Here is a 19007-nt window from a genome sequence, read left to right on the forward strand (position 1 = left end):
AAAAAAACTCGAGCACAGACTTACTTTAATAAGCATGTTGGGAAGATCATCAGCAAAGTAGTGGCAAGTTTAGGAGAAAAAATATGGATTTTTTATGGATGGCCCTACCCGCCAACTCCCCTGCTTTTGGAAATGCCTCACAAATCAGCTGTGGCCTTTTAGCTATATGTCTAAGGCCTCTGGACATTCGGAAGGGAAATCATTAGAAAAGGATATAACATATATGCCTTCGGATGTAAGAAATTCTGGCTGGTGCCTGCTGGCTGCAAGTACCCTGTGCCATTGTGTGCTGTGACTCTGGTGTGGCTGGGACGTGTGTGAGCTGCAGTGGACAAACTGCATGGTTTATCTGCACTGTGCACTCGTGTGCATCACACACTGTGCACTGAGGACAGGCCGAGCTCACTGTGTGCACACGATGTAGCCTCCCCTGACATCCCAGACTGCAGCACTCCAGACTCACACTGGGTTCACTCTGGATCATCCTGGACACAGCACACATTCTTCCATGCCAGAAATCCCAGAGAGATATAGCAACCATTGCTTTTCAAATTTCAAAAGACCTTTTCCATGTATGTTTTCTTTGCCTCTTGTCATAGCTTAAATATCACCCAAACCCTATTCATAACTAGTAGAAAAAATAGCAGAGATGATATTTCAGCTAATCCAATGCATTTGCATAAACTTCAGTGAACACTCAATCAGAAATGATTATTTAAACTCTAATTCATCCACATCGTTCTCTAGTAACAAAAAATGGTCTAACCAGCACTAATGTGCTGACAAGAATTCCTGGTGTTACTGGGTGGACTGCTGCTGTATCACACATTTGTGTGTGTGTGCATTCTGTACCTGCCACACCAGATCAGACCCCATCAATCCAGTAACCAAACCATAACAGCGGCCACAGGTGCCACCAGGGCCAGGGCTGGAAAAGACGTGAGTCCAGTATGCTAATCTGCAATGGAGCACGGCAGAGCTGGCACACAGAGCTCCTCCTTGTGCTGCCTTCCTGCTGAGATCCAAGAGCAGCCAGGGGCTACACCTGAGCTCATCTCGGTGTCTACCTGTGGAACACACTGCCCTTGTCTGCAGAAGTGCAAGAACTGACAGTTAAGAGACTTAAACCCACTAAATGTCAGGTTTGATACGCTGTAGGGTTTTTATTAAACATGGGCTAATAATATTAAAATTGTTAAGGTTTAGGAAAAATAATTACCTTTTAGCTGTTAGTAAAGAAGAGCACAGTTTAAGCAGTAAGGTTTTATAAGAAAAAACATCAAGAAAATTTACTCTGCTTTTGATGCCAACTGAGAAAAGATTTTCTGCAATTTTTTAGGGAATATGCATAAGAAGAAACACTTAACTCATCTAAGATAACCAATCTCATTAAAATAGCAATTGTAGGCTTCCTATGTTTATATGAAATTTTATTTCTGAAGTATTTTTCCCAAGGTATAGTTCCCATTATGCAAAGTATAATCCATGATTCATGCGTAGAAAGTCATCTAATTAATGCAAGAATACTTTGAACAAGATCACAGGAGTGGCAACACCAGGACAGGTTATTGGTCTGTTATGTCAGGCATTTGCTTCTGGGGTGGCCTATATACTTGAGGGAGAGGACACCAACCAACCAACCAACCAACCAACCAACCAACAACAAAAAAATCAAACAAAAACCCCCACAACCCAAACCAAAAGCAATATTACACACAGAGGAGGGAACTCCACAATATTACACAAACAAAAGAGAACCTCAGCTCTGGCAGCCAAGAACAATCACTATGTTTTCAATTGCACAAGGACAGAAAAATTTTAAATATTTTCATAGTATCCTGAAAAAGATCTAGCTTATTGTACATTTTGACTGGTTTTTAAGTTCTATAAACATGCCGTTTTTTGTGGTAGTCTATATCAAAAGTAGGTCACATAATGTGCAAAAAAAAAAATTTATGGTAGGAACTGGGATGCTTCATTTGAAGCATAGAGCCAGAGCCAGAAGCAACTGGGTCAATTCTACATCATCTTCAGTAGAATAGAAATGCTGTTTCAATTAAATAGCTTAAACTTTGGTACCCTGTTTAGGTTGTTTTGTTTTGTTTTGTTTTTTCTTGGAAGCTTAGAATTGAGAGCGCTGTCCTTGGCAGTGTTTTGACCACAGGCTTGTGGTACTTGGCGCTTCTCTTACAACCCCAGCTTCTTGAATCTGCATACTCCAGGACGTCACGTTTTTTACAATGCCAGTAAACAAAAAGGCAACAGTGGAGAGCCGATCCCGAGGCAGACTAAGGGACCCACGGCATGGAAAGCCGGGCTCGGGGTTGCGGGGTCTCACCCGCGGTGCCCGTGGCCGAGGCTGCGGCATCAGGGGCGCCCCTCCTGCTCCTCCGGGCAGCGGCGGTGGCGGGGCCGGGGCCGCCCCCGGGCCGGGCCGGGCCGGGCCGGGCGGGGGCGGTGCCGCCGCCGCGTACTAAAGGCGGTGCGCGCCGCCTCCCAACCCAGCGCTTTCGGCAGCCCTGAGCGCTGAGCCGGGCGTGGAGCGGCGCTCGGCCCCTCCGCGGCGGAGAGTCCCCGCCGCCCGCGGCGCATAAGGCCAAGGCTTTCCGACTTCAGCTACAGTGCTAGCTAAGTCGGGGAAGGCAACACGGAGCGAAGCCGCGCGTCCCCCCTTCTCTCGGCAGCGGCGCAGCGGGCCGGCATGGCGCGGGCAGCGGAGGCGGAGGGCCGGCGGCGCGGCGGTCAGTGCGGACGGGCCGCCTGCGGAGCGGCTCCGGGCGCGGAGCGGGCGCGGTGACCGGGCGGGGCTCCCGCGGGTGGGGGGCTCCGCTCTCACAACGGCGTCCACGGCAGCCAAGTGTGCCCGCTGTACCGAAATGCGGTGGATGTGCCCGCATCTGCTTTAGCATCTGTTTCTTATTTCTCATTTAGGATCTGTGATTGCCTATTTTACGTCTGCAAAGTTTCTTCTTTATCTTGGACATGCACTGTCCACTTGGGTAAGTAAAATACTGGCCTCGTAGAAGTAGGATTTTATTAATCTGGCTATGATTTACCTGAGCTTTATTGGTACTTTGCAAAAACCTTCACAAATTAGCACACCACCATAGAGGTCTTGTTACAACACCTTGCTGTTAAAAGTCTTCATAATCTTTACGAGATATGTTGCAGTCGGTTTAGTTTTAGTGCAGAGTAGTGCAGTACTCAATTTTTGGAGAGACTGATTCTGTACCTTTTAATGTTTTTAAATAACTATGGAGCTAGTAAGACTCCTTATAGAGGATCAGAGTGAGAGACAGCCCATTGCAGCTTTATATGTAAAGGACTCATATACTCATTAATGGGAAATGCTCAGTGTTTACAATGGAGTCAATTACTGCTGCTCACTAGCTAATTTGTTGAAAGCATCAGGAGTTGTCCTCTGTAAAATCATTTGCCTCTTGAAATGCTTTCCTTCTGTGCTAATATAACTTACTATACTAGCTTTTACTCACTTGCAGAATACTAAAAAAAAAAAAAAAAAAGCTGCCTTAAGATATGCACTAAAAATAGACAGTCTGGTTCTGTTCCACAGAATAAAATTAAGAATATGTGTGTATTTTAATACAATCTTAAGTCTCCATATAATGGCTTGGTTTAAAAATAAATTGGAAGTTCTCCCCTGCTCTCCTTGTTTTCAGTTTTGGTCCTGCATTTGGACTGGTTTGATATATGTGTTGAACAAATGGCTGATCTGTGGTTAGAGTAGTGCATGCCGAACTCTGGAGCTTCTTGCTTTGTTAACCTGAAAGGTGGTACTGCTGTTTCTCTTAGCAAAAGAGGTCTTTGAGTGGTATCACATGTTTGTGTAAACACATGCAACATTTTGGTAGTTGTTAATATTAAAAAGCAGTGAGCCAAACAGCTCCTTCAGCGGTCAGGGCTGTTGCCTGCAGCAGTCTTTGTCAGTCCTGCCCACAAAGTGCCTCACTGGCAATTTGGCCAGTGCTGCTTATTTCCCCTCTGACCAGTGCTTCGCAACTCTGAGGTGGCCTTGCTCCGAGTCCCTGAGTAAAGGTGACAAAGCAGAGACAGGAAACAATCTTGCACACAGTAACAAATGCTAGACTACAAGATGTCTGTTTAGCAGTATTGATGGGATTTTCCTGGTCATGTCATGATGGGTTTTGTGCTGAAAATCTTGGCTCAAAAAACCCCCAACCAAACCTGCTCTAACGACAGAAGTTATTCTGCAACAGCTTATTTTGATAGAACTGTAGGACTTCCACCTCTTGTATCTCCTAAGCTTTGGTGTTCCTGAAGTGTAAAGGTTTTTGCTACCAGGCACAGTAAACAAATACCTGAATCTTCAGAACACCAAGTAGTAGATCATCTTTATTTTAGAATGGCTCTGTCCACAATACAAAACATGAGACAAATGGGGTTTTGCTGTAACTGAGAGAGCTAATTAGGTTTCTGTGTTACTATGCCATCCCAAATGCCAAGAGCAGTTGTAAATGATTAAACATATCACATCTCCAGAAATGTTCAGACTTGAACAAATTCGAGGCTCTGTTGAGCCCTTGCTCAGTAAAGTAGTTGAATGTATGCTGAATCCTCAGGGATCTCAGTAGGCTGGACAATGCTGGACTGGAGTCTCAGACCTTATGCTGTGGCTGTCTATCCCTCAGCAGTAAAGCAGGAACAGCATGGAGCTGGGTTCACCTTGTTGGTGTCAGGCCTTATGTTTTCCAGGAGATCAGCTGATTGCAACTTCCCAGCCTTATCTGTGCACCTCAGGCCTCAGGAAGCTGTCAGTAGGTAGTAGCCTGGCTATTCCTTAACTTGTTGGCTTCAGTTCTGATGTGGGATTGTATACATTCAGTATAAGGTGATTATAAGCATAATCATAATTACAGGTGAGGAGGAACTGTCTTTAAAAGGAGAGTGATGCTGAACAGTTGGAGCTATTTAAAAGTTTTGAAACAGCCACATTTTGAGACATTTGAAGTTGGGACTAAGTATATGTAATCAAGAATCTGTCTGTTTCTGAAGACAATATTTGCTGTTCAAATTTCAATAGATCTTGACTTGAAATGACATACCTGCTACAATGCTTTGCAATTTACTAATATTTTTCTTCTCCTTTATCTTTGCCTATTCTTTATGGTTTTTAATTCTTTAAAGAAAAATCATACTTTCAGGTTGTAACAGCTATATTTTCCCCAAAAATGATCTCTGTGGGTTGACCTGATCAAAATACTCTGGGTAAATGTGTTGGGTGTAGTCGAACAGTGTTCACAGGCTCTTAGATGAAGTGTACAGCTAAGTCATGATGCCTCTGGAGTCAAAGGAACCTTTCCATGAGTTTGAAGTGAGATTCAGTTTTTCACTCTGACAGTAATGACTAGTACTAACTTGCACATGCTTAGATTTTTTTTTAATGGCTATTTCATTTTTGTCAGAATCCAGTAACTGAAACATCTGTGTGTAAAGAAAAAACCCAAACTTGATATGAAAATCTTTTTGATACATTTTTCTAGCTTAATAAACAGTTATGAGTTAAATCACCTGCATGTATTTTAAGTGAAAGTACCACCTCAGGTCGTATTAACTTTAAGTGAAAGCTGGAATTGGGAAATTATATGCCTGTGGATTCCTTGCTGGGATATTTTCTATATATTTCTACTAATGAACCGTGTGGAATGTAAGTGGAATGTATTTACAGAAGGCTTTAGGTATCTCTTGAGTGAAAAATGGTTAATAATATGAGAGGAGACAAAGCAGATAATCATGCATACAGTAGCATTTGTCATTGGATTTAGTTAAAAAAAACATACAGAATATCCTGGGGTTTTTATTTGAATGGATGAAATTTTTCTTTCCATGATTGGAATATAATTTTTTTCAGCGTGTGTTTAAGGAAACAAGTATCAAGGTTTACATGTTACAATGTTTACAGAAATCTCCTTCAGTGAACTCAAAAGGCAAGTGCTTTTTGTGTCTATACTAGACTGAAGACTAATCACACTTTGCAATTACTCGGACCTTCCAAATAGAATGCTTTTTGTGTATCTCTTGATTGCTGTGTTACATGGTAAGTTAGATGTGGCTGGCTTTGATTTTTGAAGGTACTTTTATGTTACACCTCCCCCAGCCCTCCTGAATATTTGAGGTCCTTAGAAACTTGTACTCTTTGCTGTACCACATAGCAATTGTTTATTTTAGATAAGGCTGCAGAAGAAAACAGTTTCATGTTTGGTTTGTAGAAGCCTAACGTTAGGTACCCTTATTAAACAACCTGTGTGCCCCAGAATGGTATGAATGATTTCTATTCATCTGCTTTGTTATTGATTACATAAAGCATTTTCTGTCATGTATTGTCTGTCTGCAATATGTTTAAAAGTAAAGTGAGATATGACAGCAAAAAGCTTCTATGTACTTTTTAGCAAACCTAAAAATGTTTTGAATAGAATGAAAATGACTTCACTTGGACGTGTTTAACAACTTGGGCTTCCTTTTTGTACCTGTAGCAAGTGGTATCACAAGATGAATGTGTTTTATTCTAAGCACTAGGTTAAATTAACAATAGGCTAAATAGGCTGAACTAGCAGTGAGTGTACAACAGGTTAAATGAGCTCTGCTATTCTACCTCCTCTGAGTAATATGCCAGTGCTGAATGTGACAGACAGCTGAAGTCCATTGATTTTAGGAACTTCAGTTAACATTTACCCATATCTATCCTGAGCTGGATGATGACTTGTTTCCACTTGACTCACTCTTGTGTTATAAAGCAGCGCTTAAGCTTTCATCATCTAAGAGCAAACTGCTGCTTTGGAAAGTTATTTAAATAGTGATTGGTAAATCTGTTGTTAATATTTGATCTGTGCCGGAGAATTTGTGTAAGCTTTTTGAGTTTTGTGGGATGTGGCTGGTGACAGACTTTGTCCAGTAATATACTAATAGAAAATATCTGGGATTTTTGGATTTGTGGCACTACAAGTTGTAGTGATCCCCTTGATTAGGATAGATAATCTTAATGATACTGGGATTAAATCAATGGTGATGGGATGTAGCAATCAAAAAACCTCCTAAGAAACCAAAAACCACAAAAAAACCTTGCACCGCCTCTGTATGTGTAACAAACCTCTCTTTTAGTACAGACTTTTGACAGAGCTTTAGTACAACAGTGAACCCATGTGCTTCTAAAAGAGCAGCCAGTAATGTTGTGTGTGTTCTGTTACTCTTAAAGGGAGATCGCATGTGGCATTTTGCCGTGTCTGTGTTCCTGGTTGAACTCTATGGAAACAGCTTACTCCTGACTGCGGTCTATGGCTTGGTTGTGGCGGGATCAGTTCTTCTCCTGGGAGCCCTGATTGGAGACTGGGTGGACAAGAACTCCAGGCTCAAAGGTTAGATGCCTAGAGCAGGTTATTTACTTAAGGATGGATCAAATTCGTGTTAAAAAGAGTTAATTCCTCAAGTCAAATATGAGAATGGAGCTTGCTCATCTCTTCTGAGAAGGGCAGAGTGGTTTCGGAGTGGTGATGGTTATACAAAGATGTTCCCAAAAACAGGAGGAAAACAGTTTTAGGTCATGATATGTCTATTACTTGGGCTAAACCCATGTGATGTGTAGAGATGTATGGAGACAAAAGAGGTAAAAAATTAGGTACCTTTAAGGACTACAGACCCAATTCTTTTTACATTAAAACACTAACCTATACTTGTATTATTTTTTGTCTTTGTCTGGCTACAAACATCTTTCACTTAAGTGTAAACCCACTGCATTTGCATTATGCATATTGTATATATGCTCTAGTCTGTTTTATAAATAAAATGGGATCAAGTTCTTCAAATGAATTTTTACTTTCCAAAAAATTTCAAAATAGTATCCCTTCCATGGCAGTTTGAAGATGAGTTTTAGAGGCTTGAGCTAGGTTTTTACTACTTGAAACACACTTGTCAGCATTTAAACAGGGACTCAGATTGAGTGTAAATCAAGAGCTACAAAGTGACATTAGTCTCTTTCTCTAAGACGATGGAAGATTCAGAATCTACTATGAAGTATACTTTTGCCAGTTATATTTTGGGGGAGAGTAAGAAAATAAGGTTATTTAATAAATCTGTGTGTGCTCCTTAATTATGTCCGCCTTAAGGCTATGGTTAGCTGATTCCTATGTTCATAACTGTTGCTCTCTGTTTGGTTTAAAACAGTGGCCCAGACATCCCTGATTGTGCAGAATTCATCTGTCATCCTGTGTGGTGTTATCCTGATGATTATCTTCTTGTTTAAGACACAGCTCTTGACATTATACCATGGATGGATTCTTGTGAGTGCTTCAACTTGTTAATAAGAATTTAATTTATGAAGAAATTTTGGGAAGCATGGGAGATAGATGCATTTTTCTTTTTCAGTAATCTGTATAGACATTTCTAGGAGCTATAACTGGTGAATGAAACTTTTTAGTTAACAGAGATGATTTTTTTCTGCCAGGAATTGTAGGCTTGATCTTGTTTTGTGTGAAGAATAATGCTCAAATGTATGGAATCAAATATAAAAGTCTTTTCTGCTTGTGTAGAAAGTGGAGATCTCTATCATTTTTCTCACATTATAACTCTTTCCCCTCATCTCTCTATCTCTAGACATTGTGCTATATCCTGGTTATCACAATAGCAAATATTGCTAATTTGGCCAGCACTGCCACAGCGATCACAATTCAGAGGGACTGGATTGTTGTGGTTGCAGGGGAAGACAGAAGCAAACTGGCAGGTGAAATATATTGCCTTTATAATACCTTGCATGTCTTACTTTCCAAGTTTGATTTAATTTTTGTTTTAAGAGTAGAGTTTTACAGAGATCTGTGCATCTTTGAGTTCCAGGTATTATGAGAAAACACCAGGTAAAAGGGCAGCCTTTGTTTTGCCCCTCCTTGCTCTGGACTACGGCTACTGAGATCACAAATTACTGTTGTGATTACAATTCAGTTACTTGTTTTGCCCTGCTCTTAGTCCTGCTGCAGCTCTGTTTGGAAAAGTAGTCTTGCTGAACAAGCCAAGTGTTGCAATACTTTATTTTTAGTTCCCTGGAATGAAACAGAACTCTTGCGTAACTGGGCTCCTCTCATAGGGATCAAAGAAAGATGCATGAGAATGAAGTCCAGAAGAGTTAAGTCAGTATATTAGGAAATTGCCAGTAGGTAATACTGTGCATGCAGGCACATTTGAAACCTTGCATTTCTCTAGTATTAGATGTCTAACTCAGAGCTGTGAATACTTCCCTTCAGTTGGAATCAGAAGCCCTGCTTTCCTTTGACATCTGGGAAATCATCTTTTGCCTAGAAAACACTTTTGTTCGCTTCTGCTCCTGTGCCCTGCACTTGCACAGTGACATTGATACTGCTGGAAGAGAGAATTCATTCCCATTCATAGCCTGTTGCAGCTTGGTAGTCATGGCACTTCTTGGATGTGACAAATTGGACTCTCACCAGGGATGCACAAGACAAATTACACCAAGGGGTGTACAGCAGTCTTTGGCTGTGCTGCTGCTCTGTTTGTAACACAGTGTGGGAAGCAGCACTTTTTCTGATTAATTTAGGGGGCTATGTGGGCTCTGAATCAACCCCATAAGGGGACTTAAGCCTTCTCAGATAGAGGAACTGATACTGAACTGCCAACAAAGCACAGAGCAGTTTAACATTACCCAGACCTCACAGCTCAGTAACTCTGGAACTAAAGTTTAAGTGTGTCACAGTTTAGATACATTCAGGCTTAGACAGCATTTCAGTTTCTGGACTCTAATTTGGTATAAAGCTGCCTAAATTGCCCATAAAGTTCAGAGTCGTTTTGGAAATTTCAATCCTGTATTCCAGATTTTTACTTGATTTTTGTCTCCAGTGAAGGAATATTATTTTCCCATTTCATCCAGGAAAGGCTAATTCTTAGCTGCATTAAAAGTGTCATACTTTCATTTCCCAGTCTACAAATTATACTCTCTAGTCTTTTATTTTGACCTTGCCTTTCTAGGTCATGCCTTTTGTAGAGCAGCAATACAGGTGAACTTTCTTCACACATGTGAATCACAGGTAGAAAAATAGCAGCTATCTGTAAAAGTCTTAGGTTAATGAGAACTATTAAAACTTTTTTCTTGTGTCAGATCTTATTCAGCAAATCATCTCCCCCATCCCTGTCCCACATAGCACACATGAGATAAAGTACAGACCACACCTGCACAGAACTGCTGCCTGGGAGTCAGTCGTGCCTCTTTACTGCTGCATGAGCTCAGGCACAATTGTGTGACTACTTACATTTTGTGCTGAGAAATCAGGCAAGAAGTTACTGTAAGTTCTCTTATGACTTGATTGAGAATGAAAACAATGACTGCATTAAGCACCTTAGTTCAGCAGATTTATCTGAAACATCCCTTCCAGGCTGCACAGGTTGGTTTTCTGTTCAACCATGATGTAACCTGGAGACTGTTGAAATTCCTTAACCTAAAAAAAAAAAAAGCTAACGCTGACTTTGGAGCAAATACTGTTGTCCATCTCTGCATTGTTACCTTTACTCAAAGAGAAATGTTAGTCATGCAAGGCAGTGGAATAGAGAAATAAAAAGTTACCTTTGTTGCCCTTGATGAGTTTTCCTGTTCACTCTTTGTACCTTGTCTGAGTGGAATTATTAGCCTTCTTCAAAAAACTCAAAAAACAAAGGTTAGTTGGATGGAATTTTTAAAGCCAAATTTTACACGAGTATCTAACTTAACTATTTGACTGAGGGTTAACTAGGTTAACGTTGAATTGACGATGACATAGAGTAACCCAAATGTTTCTTTGAATGGCAAGGAGTAACTCTACAGATTCAATAAAGCAGCTTCATACTGATAACAGAATTTCACTTACCCTTCAAAAGCTCTAATTTTACAGTAGGACTCTGAAAGAGGTTTCATGTGTGAAACCACTGTCAGAGAACTTTTAGGAGTGGAAGAATGGCACTGTTAATTGGGAACTGACAGGAGCCCAGATGGTTTCATGACAGTAAAGTAGATAAGATTGAGGAGGGTGAGGCATTCCCTAGCAGCAAATGAAAGACGCATTTGTGCTGAGAATGGGTTGCTTGTTTTGCCTGTAAACATCAAAGGACCAGAAAGGAGTGAGGACTTTGCTCAGTAAGATCTAAGGATGCCTACAGCTGCCATCAACCAATGTGACTGAAACAGGAAATGTAAAAGCCATTTCAAAGTTCTACTGCAATCACAGTGGTTCTGTGGCCACCAGTTATTAGAAGTAAATGGAGGAGGCTAAGAAATGTTTTCCAGTGTTGGGAGATAAATTACTATCTTCCCAAGAAACAATTCACCTTATGAGATACCTGGAGCTGTGCATGAGTTTTACAGGGGTAGAGCTCAGAGTCCACAGTATCAGTGCTGTGTAACAGTGATCTCATGATGAGCAGGACTGTGCTGCCACTGTAAACCCAGCATGCCAAACCTGGAAGACCTCATGCAGGCAAAACTGGCAGGGATCTGGCTTACAAACACCTTGGTTAATTGCAGTGAACTTAAACATTGAAACAGTCTGAAGGTGCCTCTGGTTACTCCTGGAACCAGTTATAGTTGGAGCAGGATTTGTAGCTTTACCTTTATACATCTGCAATTCACAATTATATTAGTGAATATTTTACTATAAATGTTTACCAGTCATTTCATATCATCAAATAATTTCTGACAGATATGAATGCTACAATTAGAAGAATTGATCAGCTGACCAATATCTTGGCCCCAATGGCTGTTGGTCAGATAATGACATTTGGCTCCCCGATGATTGGCTGTGGATTCATTTCTGGCTGGAACCTGATGTCGATGTGTGTGGAGTATCTGCTGCTCTGGAAGGTTTATCAGAAAACCCCTACTCTGGCTCGCAAATCGGCAAAAGTTGAAGCATCGGAACTGAAACAGCTGAATGTAAAGAAAGGTATTGAAAACACAGAAGTAACTATTCAAATTCACTGTGTATTCATGGCATCGGTCAAGCCAAGTGTTGACTTTTGTCTTCCACAGGCACTGCTTTGAGGCTAAATAGCTTTCTACTCCTTGCTTGGAGATTTCAGGTTTGGGATACAGAGACTCCAATCTAAGCAACAATACTTTGTGCAGCTTTTTGAGGAATTCCATAAAATGCAGCTAAAGAATGAATTCTCTCCTTTTCATTAACCCCTTAGAGTAAGTCTGCCCTGTAACTTCAGGCTGATCATAAGGAAAACTCCTGTCCATCTATGATATAACTGATAAGCTGGACCAGGCCCTTGGCTCTTACAGCCTAAGACTATTCCTTGCTAACTCATCTCTGCTCACACATAGTACTAGCAAGCTTTCAGAAGATTGTGGAATAGATGGGCATATTTCTATTCCGGTATGACTGATTTTTACATGCTCCAGGAAATGGTGGAGGAAAAAAATAAACTCTTTTGGCCTTCAGCTCTCTTTCCTTGGCTGAGCAGTACAAGTGGGATTTACAGTGTAGATGACAATGGCTATTACTATAAGTAACACTAAAATTGATATTAATGTTACTTTACATGGTATCAGAAATTTAAATTCAGGAGCAGACCTTTTATTGTGAAGTAGTAGAAATGTCAGACACTAAAATACTAAACTTAAATGTTTCCTCATTTTTAGGGTAGCAGTATATGAATACTACAGGAAGGCTCATGTCAACCTCCCAGCAATAATAGGTTGTGGGTTTTGTTTGAGTTTTGTTGTTGGGTTTTTTAGGTTTTTTTCGAAATATGAAGAATTCCTGGGTTTTGTTTAAATGATAACTAACAACCTTGTCTCAGTATAATGTGATTTAGAAAGCTGCTATTAAAAGTACTGAAGAAATCTATCTTCCCAGCCATCAGATCCCTGGTGGTAACAGCTGGTCCAGTAAGCTGTTGGACCAGGCTGATGGCAGTCGAGTATTAGAGAACAAGAGTGTAGAAGGCTCCATAGCTTTGGAACTGGTTCTTAAATACTTCTGGAAAATGAGACATTTAGCAAATATCAATATGTAGGAAATGCTTCTTAATCTTTGCTGTTGCAGTATTCTGATTTCATTAGAAGACTTGTGTTTTTAAAAGTTGCTGAAGTACTTCATGCATCTTACTTGCTGTATGTGGAGTTAATTTTGAACTAAATAACGTAAAAACACTGCTCAGGCATCCAGATATTTGTAGAATTTCTCTTTACTAATGTAAATACTGATGTGAGTTTTTGGGCTGTTGTTTGTGATCAGTGGAAGTGCCTTTTTCCTTTATTACCATGAGAATGGAATTGTAGAAATGCGTAGGTTTATGGTTTGGTTTTTTTTTAAAGTCGAGCTTTGAAAGCTCTTGGCTCTGAACAGGCTTCAGCCTTGGTTCTTCTGCCATGACATGAGATACTGACAGATGTTTAAGTATTCCCTTGTTTCTTCAGTCTCTGCTTTTAAGCATACAAAGTTGTGTTAAAATGCCAGCTGACATGGCATTCATTCAGCAAATAATTTCTCAGTGGAGCTGGAGAATTCAGTCTCAAGTCTAGGAGCAGGCAGAGCCTTCTCCTAGCACAGTTTAATTAATTAAATTGATAGGGATAAACTTTACTTGATCTTACTCCCCAGACAGGATTAAGAACATTTTAAATGATTTTAATTTAGGTAGTTAAGAGAAAGTTTGGTAGTGGAGTTTGACTGATGCACTTCTGCAGTAGTGAGCTTACTGCAAACAATTGTCTGTTGCTTTACACTGTGCTTTGCAGGCAGGAGTGTATCTGACAACTCCATTTCTGTTTACAGAGAGTGACATGAAACCGGCTGAAGGAGTGCAGCTAATTGTTGAGAAAGATGTGAGTGGCTTTGAGCCCCAGCAGGAGAAGGAAGCTGGCTGCGCTGCCCGGATTGCCGAACCTTTCATAACGTTCCGGGACGGATGGGTTGCGTACTACAACCAGCCGGTGTTCCTTGCAGGCATGGGCCTGGCGTTTCTCTATATGACTGTTCTGGGATTCGATTGTATCACTACAGGCTATGCATACACTCAGGGGCTGAGTGGCTCTGTGCTAAGCCTCCTCATGGGTGCCTCAGCAGTCACTGGGATCATGGGAACAGTGGCTTTCACTTGGCTCCGGCGCAAATGCGGCCTCATTCGCACAGGCCTTATTTCTGGAGTTGCTCAGTTTGCTTGTCTGATCTTATGTGTCATCTCTGTATTTATGCCTGGAAGTCCGATGGATTTGACTGTTTCCCCATTTGCTGACATCAGTGCCAGGCTGTTTGAAAATGAGCCATTGCCTACTATAGCATCTCCAGAATCTGAAATGATTTTTGCAACTGGAATGCCCAACTTGTTAAATGGGTCTATTGCTCCTGCTAACCGTGACCCAGAGATGAGTCCTGAGCCCGTGCCTTTAATCTCTGTTAGTCTCCTGTTTGCAGGAGTCATTGCTGCTAGAGTTGGTAAGTATTATGTCTCTATTACAATTTGGTTTATTATCTGCATTTAATTCTAAAATTACAGTGCTTGTCAACTAAATACACTTCATTTTAGAATTAGAGGCAATAATGTTACATCTTGTTTCTGGGGCTAGTTAATTATACATCACATAAAAATGAAATAATCCTGCAATAGTATCACTGGCCCAAAGACTGCAGTACAAATTCTATGTATATTGCGTGTCACTAAAAGAAGTTACCACATTTGGAGATGATTGTAACATATTTTTTGGAAAGCTTATCTCTAAATGATCTTTGTTCACAACCAAATGAAACCACTAGTTACTAGGAAACGGCACTAAACACATCTGCTGTGAAAACCTTCAAATGTCACAGTTTAAATTAATCCACGTATTAAAATTGTCTTGGTGTTTAGAAGGGAAGCTTTGATTTGGATGACAGCTTAATTTTTTGAGGCATTGCTGGTTAGCGTAGTATTAGTATCTCTCAACAGAACAAGCAGTCAAATATGTAAATGTAATGAACAGTAATGGTCATCTGTAGAATCATTATCTTCATTTTCTGCAGTTTTTGCTGAGTTCTGGAGGAATAGAATACTTGATTCACATGTATTAAGTTTGTTTGCAAGATAAGCTTCTAAAGCTGATTCATGAAGAGATTAAACCAGTATGGAAGCTAATGTCAACCATTTGAAATTGTGTTTTCTGCACAGTTTAAAAGATGTTTGATTTTTTTTTTTTAAGGTCTGCGCTTTAAGTGATTGCACTTAGTATGGGTACACTGTAAATAGCTGTAAGGCAGCTATTTAAACAAGGAAAGGATGAGTTAAACATTGGCTCGATAGCCATGAGGAAACAGATTGTGACAGGCAACTTAATATGTCGAGTTCATGTATTATTTCAGGAAATTTTTGTAAAAGGAAGGTAAATTGCTCTTGACTGTGAATGCGAAATCAGTTCTAGTCAAAAAGAGGATATCTTCTCCTGTGCATTTTTGGCAGAAGTGAGTGCTTGGAAGGATGAATTGAATTGTGCCTGTGATGAGTTTGCCATGAGAAGCCCAGCAGGAGGATAACTGTTTTTTCTCTCCATAGGCCTTTGGTCCTTTGATTTGACTGTCACACAGTTACTACAAGAAAACGTCATAGAATCTGAAAGAGGCATCATAAATGGTGTCCAAAACTCCATGAATTACCTTCTTGACTTGCTGCACTTCATCATGGTCATCTTGGCCCCAAACCCTGAAGCTTTTGGCTTATTGGTGCTTATTTCTGTATCTTTTGTTGGAATGGGCCACATAATGTACTTCAGATTTGCCCAAAAAAGCTTGGGAAAACAACTTTTTGTTTGTCACACTCCTGATCCCAAAGCAAACCCTGACAGTTCACCACCTGGTAATACATCTACTGTCTGAAAGGATCCACTTCTTACTAACTTTGCTTCACAAATATCATGGTTAAGCACATATACTTCTTTTATAACCCTGTTTGAGGTGTTTCTCTAGAGTTGAATGTATAACTTAGCTGTTTGAGAAAGCTGTCCCAAGAGAGAAAATTCATTTTACAGTGACCCTGTAAATGTTTCATGTTTGGCAGAGGACAGCCTGGTTGGATCTTGACAGCTTCAGTATCAAAGATTCCCCACAAGTCTCAAGGCAGGTGTTTGATCACAGAAATACTGTTCCACTGCTGACCCCCACAGTGATACTGTGGTTAAGTGGTTATGCATACTCAATTTACCACGAATTCTGAATAATTCTTGTGTTCATTGAGTAAAATGAGGTCTTGTCCTTCCTTTTAGTTACTTCAGAATATATACAGTATTTGGTTGTTTGGAGTTTTTCTCCAATATTCCCAGTTTTGCTCACCTATATTCTTAAACTGGTATAAACATCCTCTCTAAGCATTGGACTTTGATGATCCTTGTTGGTCCCTTCTAACTTACACTATTCTATGATCCTTCTTGGATTCTTCCAGTAAACTTTTTTTCCCCAGAAACCTTTATAGTATTTGATGTTTTGGTTTAACTTTATGGAAACACCTTTGCAGGTTTTTTGCATGTTTCCTTACGAATTAGACAACTGTTAGGTACAAGATATTGTATTACACTTTTGTTGCACTTCATAGAGTAAAACAGCCTCATTTAGCAGAAGCTATTGATGTAATATTACAAAGCATGGCTTTTAAATTGCAAATGGCAGGTTTGCTCGGGTTTGATGTAGCAGAAAGTGCTAAGGTCAGAAGTACTGGTACAGAAAGATAAATTCTAGTGCTGACTTAATTTTTGCCTCAGAGTACAAGCAGCTTTAGTTAATTTTCCAATATTTCAGGCTTAAATAGGGTTTCTGAAAACAACTGCATGTGAAAATAGTTGATATTTCATACAAAAGGTGGATTACTTGCATTTATCTGGTGTCTATGTCAATTCTGACTTTGTTCTTAAATTCTGCTGAACCAATGATATGATGGACTGAGAGGCTCTCTAAAGCAACTTCAGAGCAATGAAAATGATGTATTCCCTCTGTTCAATCAGTTCTTGCCTTTTTGTTTGTTTGGCTGGTTTTTTACCCTGCATGTGTACTAACACAGTGCTTCCATAGTCATTAACCCTATGTGCACTTTTGTGGAAACTACGCACTTTGCTTTCTCAGTAGAGTTGAACCTGATGGTGTTCTGAGTTTTCTTACGGCTCGGCAGTCTGACTTCTAAATTTAAATATTGGTAAAATGTTTGTTTGCCAAATAAGTAATATGTGAAAACATAATGTCAGCAACTTGTGAAAAGTATCCTCTGTAATTTTTAAGGGTTTTTTTTTATTTTAGGTACTGTCCTTCATAGTCATATATGTTGCCAGACTCAACCCTGGAACATGTGTGAACTCCATTGAAATTAAAGGCGTTACAACCAGGGCTGAATCTAGGCCAGTCATCATAAATTTTGTAACAATTACATTATCTAAAGAACTTCTAGTGGCTTTTGTCTCAGATACGATGTTTTGTAAGAGACCTGAAATGGAGTGAATGAGAATCCAATGTACAACCAATGGACTTGGAGCCCATAGTTCTCAATAACTGGATGTAACAATTTTTCTTCTCTAATGGACCAAACCTAATAATTACTCAATGTTGCTGAAAGCTTCTCAGGGATGTTTTCACTAGGTTTGTAAGTGTTTATACTTTGACCAAGCATTTGGGTTGTGTTTTGATATAATAAAGAAAAATACGTAATTTAGAGTAGGTTTAAAATTTGTGACTCAATCCTGAGTGTAACTTAAGGAAAAGGGAATTTGCCATCAGCAGAATTTGTCAGAAGACAAATAAAACAAGCTTATCTAGATTTGTAGAGTAAATATGTCCAAAGGATAGCCTTATGTGGTATTATGATAAGTACATTAGTAAATAAAATAGCTCTGATTTGCCAAATATATTTTCTCATGTGTATCTAATTTAAATTGGGACCAGATTTTAATATTGTTAAATATAAATAAAGGAAGTCCAAATGTCAGTGAATGTCTCTATACTGCACTTTGAAAAACATCTGAATGCCACTGTACATCTTGGACTCGCTGGCCATCAGGGAAACAAAGCTGAAAATGCAGCTTTTTATTGCGCTGTCTGCAGTGCACAGAACCCAGGGTGCCTAAAATTGAATGCTGTAGCACTGAGCACCAGACATCCCAGAGAGGATGTATTCCTGAAGTCTAGAGAGCTCCAAAAACATGACAAATAGAGCTAGGAGCATGCCATGTTCCTGCCTGTTTCCAAAGGCTTTTTTTTTTTTCTTTCTCCAAGAACAACTTAGTCTTGTTTAATTTGAGTAGCAATTTGTTTCATAAATAGTTCCACTAGATAGTGCAGTACTATTAGGAGAGGACTGGAGCTTTGTATTTGATAAACATGATGTAGTTGATTCAAATGTGCACATCACAGCTGGAAGGCAAGACAATCCTAAAATAGAAAAGTGAATGCTAGTATGAAGAGGAATAAGGAGGTTTAAATTGAAAAACTTGTGTGTATTGTTCTGTGTTGGATGTCAAAAAATGTACGCTGCTTGAGCACAGCCCATTTGTGTGCAAGTCCAAGATGTGTGCAGACACCTGTACTCAGTAGTGATTTGAAACAGTGTGGAGCCTGAAGTCTTACTTAGCAGGACTTTCATTAAGTATTTTTTGCCTTGTATTTATTTATTTTTTTAAAAATGTCCAAATTGGATGAAAACTGCCCTTAAAAATGTACGCACTAGAAATCAATCTTACCAGAATATTTTATTATACAACCTTATGCTGGACATAGTATTGATTTATGTATTACTGTTGTTAAAGCTAATTAATAAATTTGCATAAAAACTTACTTGTCCTGTATTTTTCAGTTTGTGGGTATCTGGGTATGCTACACTTAGCACAGATCCTGTGCAGAAAGCTTTTTTGTGCGATGGCTTGGAACTGCCATGAAGCACAAACAAACAGCATTGAGGAGGAAGCAAATGACAAATGTAGTCAAGATTTTTAATGACTTTTTAATTCTTTGGTGACTTGCTGTTCATTTACCATCCACAGTGGTAAG

At 39.8% G+C, this 19007-nt stretch overlaps 1 protein-coding gene across 1 annotated transcript; it reads left to right on the plus strand.

Annotated features, from left to right (window-relative positions):
* The first annotated feature begins 2469 nt into the window (after window positions 1-2469).
* On the plus strand, window positions 2470-18794 carry SLC40A1 (solute carrier family 40 member 1). The gene is made up of 8 exons (XM_063399915.1): window positions 2470-2741; window positions 2932-2999; window positions 7232-7391; window positions 8197-8312; window positions 8626-8752; window positions 11706-11948; window positions 13791-14450; window positions 15541-18794. The coding sequence occupies exons 1-8, from the start codon at window positions 2702-2704 to the stop codon at window positions 15858-15860; spliced, it is 1734 nt and encodes a 577-aa protein (XP_063255985.1). The 5' UTR covers window positions 2470-2701; the 3' UTR covers window positions 15861-18794.
* The last annotated feature ends 213 nt before the right edge of the window (window positions 18795-19007 follow it).

The sequence above is a fragment of the Prinia subflava genome, chromosome 6, assembly GCF_021018805.1.
Source record: "Prinia subflava isolate CZ2003 ecotype Zambia chromosome 6, Cam_Psub_1.2, whole genome shotgun sequence".
Classification (NCBI taxonomy): domain Eukaryota; kingdom Metazoa; phylum Chordata; class Aves; order Passeriformes; family Cisticolidae; genus Prinia; species Prinia subflava.

Coding starts and splice junctions, on each gene's coding strand:
- SLC40A1 (XM_063399915.1), top strand. CDS start 2,702: ATGGCGCGGGCAGCGGAGGCGGAGGGCCGGCGGCGCGGCG. Junction 2,742..2,931: donor GGAGGGCCGGCGGCGCGGCG/GTCAGTGCGGAC, acceptor TTTCTCATTTAG/GATCTGTGATTGCCTATTTT. Junction 8,753..11,705: donor AGACAGAAGCAAACTGGCAG/GTGAAATATATT, acceptor AATTTCTGACAG/ATATGAATGCTACAATTAGA.